The sequence below is a fragment of the Gobio gobio genome (assembly GCF_949357685.1).
Source record: "Gobio gobio genome assembly, chromosome: 25".
In the NCBI taxonomy this organism is placed as follows: Eukaryota; Metazoa; Chordata; class Actinopteri; order Cypriniformes; family Gobionidae; genus Gobio; species Gobio gobio.
Window position 1 is genome coordinate 10,571,328 of NC_137121.1, and position 9,838 is coordinate 10,581,165.

The window sequence follows — 9,838 nt, forward strand, 5'->3', positions numbered from 1 at the left end:
TGTATTTTTGAAGTCTGATTTATTTAGTATTATTCAGAATTTATTCCTGAACACTAACTTTTTGAATTGAAGATACACAGTAAAAACTAAAAAAAAGTTTATTATTTTGACCCATTGTACCGGACCAATCAAAAACAACTTCTGAACTGCAGTGGTGACGAATCGGGTCTCCATTAGGACCCCAAGCGATCCCATAGACCCTTTTCACGTTTCCGTGTTTCTCAGAGTGGAAGTCGTCATAGTTGGGTTAAATATTATAGCTGTGTATGAGAGAATATTTTTTTGTGTGTGCCCATTTGTTCAAATGGCAAAAGAAAAACGCCACAATGGTGATTTCACAACTTTCAAAAAGAGGAAAAAAAATTGTGAGATTCATTACGGCAGTTAAAAGAGAGAAAGATGTTAATTTTACCATCACTCCCATAGACGCTGTATTAGAAACACTCTCACAGCAGCGGTAACTTGTTTTTTGTAATTTAATGCAAAAGTAATAAAAAATACAAAGTATTAGTGTTATAAATGTACATATTTAAAAAAAAAAAAAATGAAGATACAAAAAACGTTGCAGGATTTACGATATTTGACTGTTAAAATCACATCACAATCTGTGAAAAGGGTCCATTGGCTCATTACATTTTAATAGGCTCTCTTTGTCAACTGTTTACAATTCCTACAAAATTATGATGCTGTTTGAACTACATTATGATGACCATTTATTAGTTATCTTATGTACTAGCATAGCATACAGTTACCCGGTTAGCATGATAGCTTAGTTTATACATGTATTCACAATCATCTTTAATGTAATTACGTGTTAAATAAGTGTTAAATGTCCATATATTTTTTATAAAAAGAATGTAATGTTCAATTATTCACTTAATAGGCTATTTATTTATTAAGCGTGCCACACACTTCCTGAAAAGTGAAGCCAAAGCTTGATCACTCCCACGGTCCCAGTCATAGCCATAGGTCATAAACCCCGCCCTAATCATTCAAATTACACTTAAAATGTACACGTTTCTGTCATCTTAGGTAGTTTTTGTCATGCTGATGTAAGTTCAAGTTTTCTTTTTATTAAATAAGTTTGGTTTTAGTGTGACGTCATGATTGACAACTGAGATTGACAGTGTCTCTGAGTGAAGTAGTCACTGAGGCACCAACTGACTTTTTTCGAGAGGAGATGGAGCTTTAATTTTTTTTATTTCATAACTGTTTATTTCACACAGACATGAGTTGTTCTGCAGTAAACTGTAGCTACTAACCGATTCTGTGGGGCCTTGATACCGCGGTTTCCCTTCACGCTCGCTAGTCGCTACTGCAGACTCGGCGCAAGATGTCAGCTCCATATTTTAAATTAATATCGTTTGTTTGTAGTTAGTATAATCATTAACTGATGGTTTATGGACACCCGATTTCGAGGGAGGACCCGATTCGTCATGACATCGACACCACCGTATTTTTAAGGTAAGAGCGGGCCATTTTTATCGCGAATGTGCAAGACTTCCGGTGTCGATGTTTGTAAAAACAGTCCGTCTCGGTTGTGGTGCTTGATGTTGCAAACTGGTACTTGTTAACTTTTTATTTATTATCGTAATTTTAAACGATTTGCTTTTTAGCGCAAATAGTTTTAACGTTTTCTGCACATTGTTGATGTTATTCTCATTTATGGCCACTTGGGGGCGAATGAAATGCAAACTGTGGTATTAGCATGGTTGTTGGACCATGGTTTGAAGTAGGGCTTTATTAGAGCACCATTGAAATAGCACATTAATGTGCTAATATTCAAGTACTATGATATTACCACATCTGTTTTTCGAACTCGCCACAAGTTTCAAGGGCTAAAGTCTAAATACACAAATTAAAACATTTTGTCCAACAAAATAAAACACCAATATCATATAAAATGAAGTAGAATGCTTAGGTGTTCTAAGGACACATTGCTTATTTACATATGCATTTTTACCTATTAATTGCATCATTTGAATGCCAAAATAATGATTTCCATATTTGTAAATTATGGCACATTTGCTGTTTTAGTTAGTTTAATGGCAGCAGGTTCCATTGTGACAACTTACCCCGTGTATCCCCGCTATTGGTGCATGTTGTCACAAAAGCCTGACGTTAGTTCAATTAACTATATCTTTTTCTTGGGTAACAACGGTCCATTAGAATTTATTTAGTACATAAATACATACATTTTCAGTGAGCACCACTTGCCTTCACCCCTATTCGTGCGTGTGTATGTGTGTGCGCGTGCGTGTGTGTTGGTTTGGTGCTGAAGTTGCATTGCAGGGGTGGGACTCCTGCATTCAGATCTTCATCATGCGCAGAGGAAAACCCAGACACACTTCAGATCTGATCTAAACACTCGCGCGCGTCAGATGTGGTCGAATCCTGCACGTGCGTCTGATGCTGTAACGCGCGTTAATTGATGGATGAAAGTGTGTGTGAGCAGGAGCGGGAGAAACAGACACTGCTGAAGGTAAGAACCCACATAAGCGCTCATAATCTCGTGTTTATGAGCGCTCACATTTCACGTGCACATGTCGCGAGTTATCCTGTAATATTATGAATATATATATATTATATATATACATATTATCTAATGTGTTAATTTATTATTGTGCCACACGTATTTCACACACGTGCTGCAGTTATGCTGAATTATTGTCAGACTATTATTTCTGCCTGTTGGTTTCGGTTCGACGTGGAACTGGAAGTTCGGGCCCGTTCACGTGCTGATGCAGTGCGCGTGCCCGCGGCTCGGGTGGTCGTCATGGTGATTGTAATGGACCCTCCTCTAATGGGGGGGGGGGGGGGGGGGGGGGGGGGCATTAATTGAACCCCCAAGGGCCAAATAAAACACACTGCACCCCCCCCCCTACAACAGCTTTGAAATGAAAACACGGGTGTGTGTTTGTTTTGTGCTGATTCTGAATGGGCTGTGTTTAAATGCCTGTGTGTGTTTTTGCTGTGCACTCTTTTGTTTATAATGTATAATGTTCGCATTTTGTTTGTTGTGCGTCATTTCTGTGTGTCTGTGGTGTTTTGTGCTCTGTTGGACGTCTCTAGTCCATCTGTGCATGCTGTATGTCAGCGTGCTTTGTGGTTGTTTATGTTTTGAGTCAGTTCTGGTAGAGTTGTAACCCCAAAAATCGTTCTGTGTGTGTGTGTGTGTGTGTGTGTGTGTGTGTGTGTGTGTGTGTGTGTGTGTGTGTGTGTGTGTGTGTGTGTGTGTGTGTGTGTGTGCGCGTGTGTGGTCCTGGTAAACCCTACATTATGGGGACAAAATGTCCCCACAAATATGGTAATCTTTTGGTCCCTGTGAGGAAAACAGCTTATAAATCATCCTAAGTGATATTTTTTTGAAAATATAAAAATGCTAAAAGTTTTCTGTGATGGGTAGGTTTATGGTTAGGGGATAGAATATACAGTTTGTACAGTATAAAAACCATTATGTCTATGGAAAGTGCTCATAAACATGAACACCCAACGTGTGTGTGTGTGTGTGTGTGTGTGTGGGTCTTTCTCCAGAGAGCCTTCATCTTGCAGGCAGCTTCTCAGAGTCGCTGGTGTTTCAGTGTAAGTGTTATTATGAGTCATTCTGGAGATTAAAAGCACGGCTGATTTATTAGCGTTTGCTTCCTTCAGTCCTGCACGAGAGTAGCTGACAGTGCAGACTCGAGCCCCTCCATCCGTCCACAGCTCTCCTCTGATCACGGCCACTATTTCATCCGCTCTGAATGCAGCGCTGTCCGCTGGAAAACAATCATATCTGAATGATTGGTGCCACAGGATCGTTTAAAGCGTCTTGATTAGCTCTTGTGATTTAGTTTCGCTGTCGCGCGGCCGCAGACGGTTGCTTGGTTTGGGCCTCCTGGAATTTCAGTCCTTGTTAGTGGATTGGCTTTCAGAAGAAAATCAATTTTGCTTTTTTAGAATCAGATGCTTTTTCCAGAATATTAACTTTGAGTTTAGGGGTTTGTGAAAGATATAGATCTTTAAAGGGCTAATTCGCCCAATAATTCAAATTCTGTCATTATTTTATATGATTTTCTTTCTTCCGTAGTACACAAAAGAAGACAGAATTTATGCAGAATGTCCTCTTTTTCCAAAAAGAAAATGAATGGCTTAAATGGAACACACACACATACACACACATACACAAATGGCATGTTTGTAAAATAAATTAAAGGGATAGTTCACCCAAAAATAAAAATTCTGTCATCATTTCCTCACCCTCAAGTTGTTCAAAACCGGTATGAGTTTGTTCTGCTGAACTCAAAAGAACATATTTTGAAGAATATGTGTAACCAAACCATTGGTTTGGGGACCCCATTGACTTTCGTAGTATACATGAGTAGGATACATGTTAATACCATGTTTTTCTGTACATTTGTTTACATGCGTCATGGTAATACCATGTTTTTGGGGCATTTACCACAGTAACACCATGTTTTTCTGGACATTTGTTTACATGTGTCATGGTAATACCATGTTTTTGGGGCATTTACCACAGTAACACCATGTTTTTCTGGACATTTGTTTACATGTGTCATGGTAATACCATGTTTTTGGGGCATTTACCACAGTAATAGCATGTTTTTCTGGACATTTGTTTACATGTGTCATGGTAATACCATGTTTATGGGGCATTTACCACAGTAATACCATGTTTTTCTGGACATTTGTTTACATGTCATGGTAATACCATGTTTTTGGGGCATTTACCACAGTAACACCATGTTTTTCTGGACATTTGTTTACATGTGTCATGGTAATACCATTTGTTGGGGCATTTACCACAGTAAAACCATGTTTTTCTGGACATTTGTTTACATGTGTCATGGTAATACCATGTTTTGGGGCTTTTACCACAGTAATACCATGTTTTTCTGGACATTTGTTTACATGCGTCATGGTAATACCATGTTTTTGGGGCTTTTACCACAGTAACACCATGTTTTTCTGAACATTTGTTTACATACATCTTGGGAATACCATGTTTTTGGGGCATTTACCACAGTAATACCATGTTTTTCTGGACATTTGTTTACATACATCATGGTAATACCATGTTTTTTGGGACATTTACCACAGTAATACCATGTTTTTATGGACAGTTGTTTACATGTGTCATGGTAATACCATGTTTTTGGGGCATTTACCACAGTAACACCATATTTTCCTGGACATTTGTTTACATGCGTCATGGTAATACCATGTTTTTTTTGCAACATTTACCATATTTGTTAATTTTTTACATGCATCATGGTAATACCATGATTTTTACAGCATTTACCACAGTAATACCATGTTTTTATTGGATGTTTGTTATCTTAATATAATGGTATTTTTGGATATGTACCATAGTATTGTTGTTTAGACATGGACCATGTTAATACAGTGTTAATAATACAATGGGGTTTTTTTGTGTCATTTACCATATTTGTTCATTTTTTACATGCATCATGGTAATACCATGTTTTTGGAGGGCATTTACCACAGTAATACCATACTTTCTTGGATAGGTACAATGATTTTGAGCCATGTTTTTGACATATACCATGATACTACAATGTTTTTATTGGATATGTAAAAAAAAACATTGTATTTTTTTATATGTACCGTAGTAATATGGTGGTATTTTAATGTTAGTTAGACTTGGGCCATGTTAATACCATGTATTTCTGGACATTTGTATACATGCATCATGGTAATATCATGTTTTTGGGCATTTACCACAGTAATACACAACATTCTTCAAAATATCTTTAGTGTTCAGCAGAAGACAGAAGGTTTGGAATAACTTGAGGGTGAGTAAATGATGACCGAATTTTCATTTTTGGCTGAACTATCCCTTTAAACCTAGACCTTAATGTCTAAGAAAAAGGCTTTAACATCGACGCAACCACTTCAATCTTATTTCACTAATGGTGTCTTCATAAAAGGCTAGAGAATCAATCATCTCTTTTCTACGCAACCTAAAAAGAAAGAAACCTAAGCAAACTGAAGAACGCAAGCTTGGGATTTCTGCTCCATGATTCATTGTTTACCAAGATTAAGGTTTACAGCTCTAGTGAATGTGCCATTTGGGAAATTATTTTGGGATATTGGCTTCAGTGTGCAGACAGTATCACTGTTCCAAGAGTGTGTGTGTGTCCATCTGTGCTCCTGAAGTTATTACAGACTGAGCGTGGGCCGTGACACACACATACATAGAGCTGCTGACATTCCTGACAGTGTGACTTCAACACATATTCATTAAATATTCCGTTTCACACTAGACATGTAAAAGCCACAATGCCCTGAATCCCAGTGCTCATAACGGATGAGAACACGAGCGCTCGGTTCTCAGATGCTTTAATTGGCCCGTTGTCATAATCTTCTGCAGGAGTCTTCCTTAGCTCCCACTGCTCCCTTCATCTCATTACCCAGAAGTCTCGGCGTGACTCATAGCATATACGCCTCTCACTTTCTCTCTTTTTAGACCTATAACTTGACTTTTTTTCATGACTGAGGTGTCTTTCCCAGGTTTGAAAGTTTGGATATTTGATGCTTCAGTTACCTTATAACAATATACCAGAGTATCCTTCATAGCTTCTGTCAAAAATACTATAGTAACTGTAGTTACTGTATCTGTGGTAACGTGCGATTAATCACCACTGTCATTAAAAGGGTTTTACAATGAGATAAAGCTTATTAAGCCACTTGCTAAAAGTACCACAGTAATACTGTAATACAATATAATAGTTATATATTTTTGAGGGCATTTACCACACTCATACCATGTTTTTCTGGATATTTGTTTACATGCAACATGATAGTCATACCATGTTTTTTGAGGACATTTACCATGTTTGTACATTTGTTTACATGTTTCATGGTGTTTTGGGGGGGGGCACAATAATACCATGATTTTTATTGGATATGTGTTGTGTTAATACCATGGTACCATGTTTTTCTGGACATTTGTTTACATACATCATGGTAATACCATGCTTTTGGGGGCATTTCTCACAGTAATACCATGTTTTCTGGATATTTGTTTACATACATCATGGTAATACCATGCTTTTGGGGGCATTTCTCACAGTAATACCATGTTTTCTGGACATTTGTTTACATGCATCATGGTAATACCATGCTTTTGGGGGCATTTCTCACAGTAATACCATGTTTTCTGGACATTTGTTTACATGCATCATGGTAATATCATGCTTTTGGGGGCTTTTACCACAGTAATACCATGTTTTCTGGATATTTGTTTACATGCATCATGGTAATACCATGTTTTTTGGGGCATTTACCACAGTAATACCATGTTTTCTGGACATTTGTTTACGTGTATCATGGTAATACCATGTTTTAGGGCATTTACCACAGTAATACCATGTTTTCTGGACATTTGTTTACATGCATCATGGTAATACCATGCTTTTGGGGGGATTTCTCACAGTAATACCATGTTTTCTGGATATTTGTTTACATACATCATGGTAATACCATGCTTTTTGGGACATTTACCACAGTAATACCATGTTTTCTGGATATTTGTTTACATACATCATGGTAATACCATGTTTTTTGGGACATTTACCACAGTAATACCATGTTTTCTGGACAATTGTTTACATGCATCATGGTAATACCGTGTTTTTGGGGGCATTTACCATGTTTTTCTGTTTTTTGTTTACATGCATGATGGTAATACCATGTTTTTTGGGACATTAACCACAGTAATACCATGTTTTCTGGACATTTGTTTACATACATCATGGTAATACCATGTTTTTTGGGACATTTACCACAGTAATACCATGTTTTTTTTGGACATTTGTTTACATGCATCATGGTAATACAGTGTTTTTGAGGGCATTTACCATGTTTTCTGGACATTTGTTTACATGCATCATGGTAATACCGTGTTTTTTGTATATGTACCATAGTAATGTTATTTAGACATGTTAATACCATGTTTTTCTCGACATTTGTTTACATGCATCATGGTAATATCATGCCTTTTAATGGATATGTGCTATGTTAATACCATGGTATTTTTGGATATGTGCCATAGTAATGTTATTTAGACATTGTATGTACCATAATGCTACCATGTTCCTATTATTATATTTTTGGGTATGTACAATGGTATTCTTTCAAGAACCCTGGTGTATTGTGTATCATGAATATGGTTATAATTTAAAATACTATAGTACCATTGTCTTACCATCGTAATCCATCACTTTACCATAGTACAACCATAGTATATTATTGTAAGGGTTATTATGGTTTGTAATAACATTAACTCTGTTAACTCTGTGGTAAATGAATGAATGCCGTGTTTAAGAATGTCTTTGCTGTGTTTTAGGAGGCACTATGTCTGTGCAGGGTCAGGATATTTCTGAATATCATCTGAGCGGTGAGCAGTCATCATTCATACGCCTCTTGATTTCATACGAGTCCCTGTAAGTGAGTTTCTCATATTGTTTTGTGTGTGTTTGTGTGTCAGTGGTGCTGAACCCGCCTGGCTGGGAAGTGTGTGTGTTTGTGTTTGGGTTCCTGGTTCTGTTTGCTGTGGTTATAGTGAATCTGTGGAAACTATATAAATCCGGCACCTTCCCGACTCCCTCTCCATATCCAAACTTTCACTACCGCTACCTGCAGGAGAAATATGGCTCCTCCAACTCTGAGGTCAGACAGAAGGTGAGCAGGGGTCAAACTGGGGTCTACAACGAGTCTGCAGAACATTTGAGAAAAGAAAATTACAAAGTTTATTGTAATAGTAAAGAAAAAAAAATATTAAAGTTTTATGTTTATATATATATATATATATATATATATATATATATATATATATATATATATATATATATATATATATATATATATATATATATATATATATATATTAAACATATAAACTGTATTCAAAATGTATTGTAATAGTAAGAAATAAAAAAGTATTATATGTACATATTATGTATGGAAGTTATTTTTATAAATGTATATACTGTATATAAACTACATAAATATATTGTTTTATTTGAATATTAAATGTATATTTTGTATAAGTATTAAACATATATAATAATTTCATATTTTAACCATATATATAAATGAAACCACTTTTTTGTAATTAAGTTACGCAGTAATTACATTTTCAAACTGAGGTCTGCAATGAAAAAACAAAATGTAACAGTATTTTTTTTAAATATTATTATATATTTATATAATAACCTGGATATAGTTTTGGAAATAAAGAAAAAAATATATTAAAATATACAAATATTTATCCATACTAATTAATAATAATCTTATTATTTAAATATTAAAATAAAATAAAAAATATATTAATATTAAAAAGTATATATAATAATTTATAGATATTATATTAATTTATTATTACCAGATATTTTAATGTGAGGGCACATTTAAATTAGGGAAAAAGATGTAAAGAGTTATTTTAATAGTTACGAATAACATATATTATAATAAAAGTTTTGTGAAGATTTAAATGCACAAAATATTGTCTAAATAATATGATGCTCACTGTTTTTTGTGCAGCGTGTTGCAGCTTCTAACCAGCGGAGGGCGTCCTCTGCGAGCCGAAAGCCGAGTCTCCAGCTGTTGGACACTCCAGATGGTCTTCGGGATCTTGGAACGCTGGAGCTGATGAGCCGAGAGCTGGATCCAAGCGGAAGCACCCTGAATCGCTCCATTTCCTCGGAATCGCTGTGCTCCATCTCTTCCATCGCTCAAACCTTCGGGCACGACTTTACGGTGGGACAGCTGGAGGTCACGCTGGAGCTGGACACTCGAGCCTCGCTTCTGCTCG

The 9,838-nt window shown here is 36.2% G+C and overlaps 1 protein-coding gene across 1 annotated transcript in view; it reads left to right on the forward strand.

Annotated features, from left to right (window-relative positions):
* Window positions 1-8,376: 8,376 nt before the first annotated feature.
* syt12 (synaptotagmin XII) overlaps window positions 8,377-9,838 on the forward strand; it is a gene marked incomplete at its 3' end in the record, with an annotated part of 9,891 nt that continues 8,429 nt past the window's right edge. Inside the window, exons 1-3 of the mRNA XM_079809177.1 lie at window positions 8,377-8,422; window positions 8,513-8,706; window positions 9,568-9,838. The exon at window positions 9,568-9,838 is cut by the window's right edge and continues 110 nt beyond it. Coding sequence (XP_079665303.1) covers window positions 8,380-8,422; window positions 8,513-8,706; window positions 9,568-9,838 — 508 coding nt within the window. The 5' untranslated portion in view covers window positions 8,377-8,379. The remainder of the gene's footprint in view (window positions 8,423-8,512; window positions 8,707-9,567) is intronic.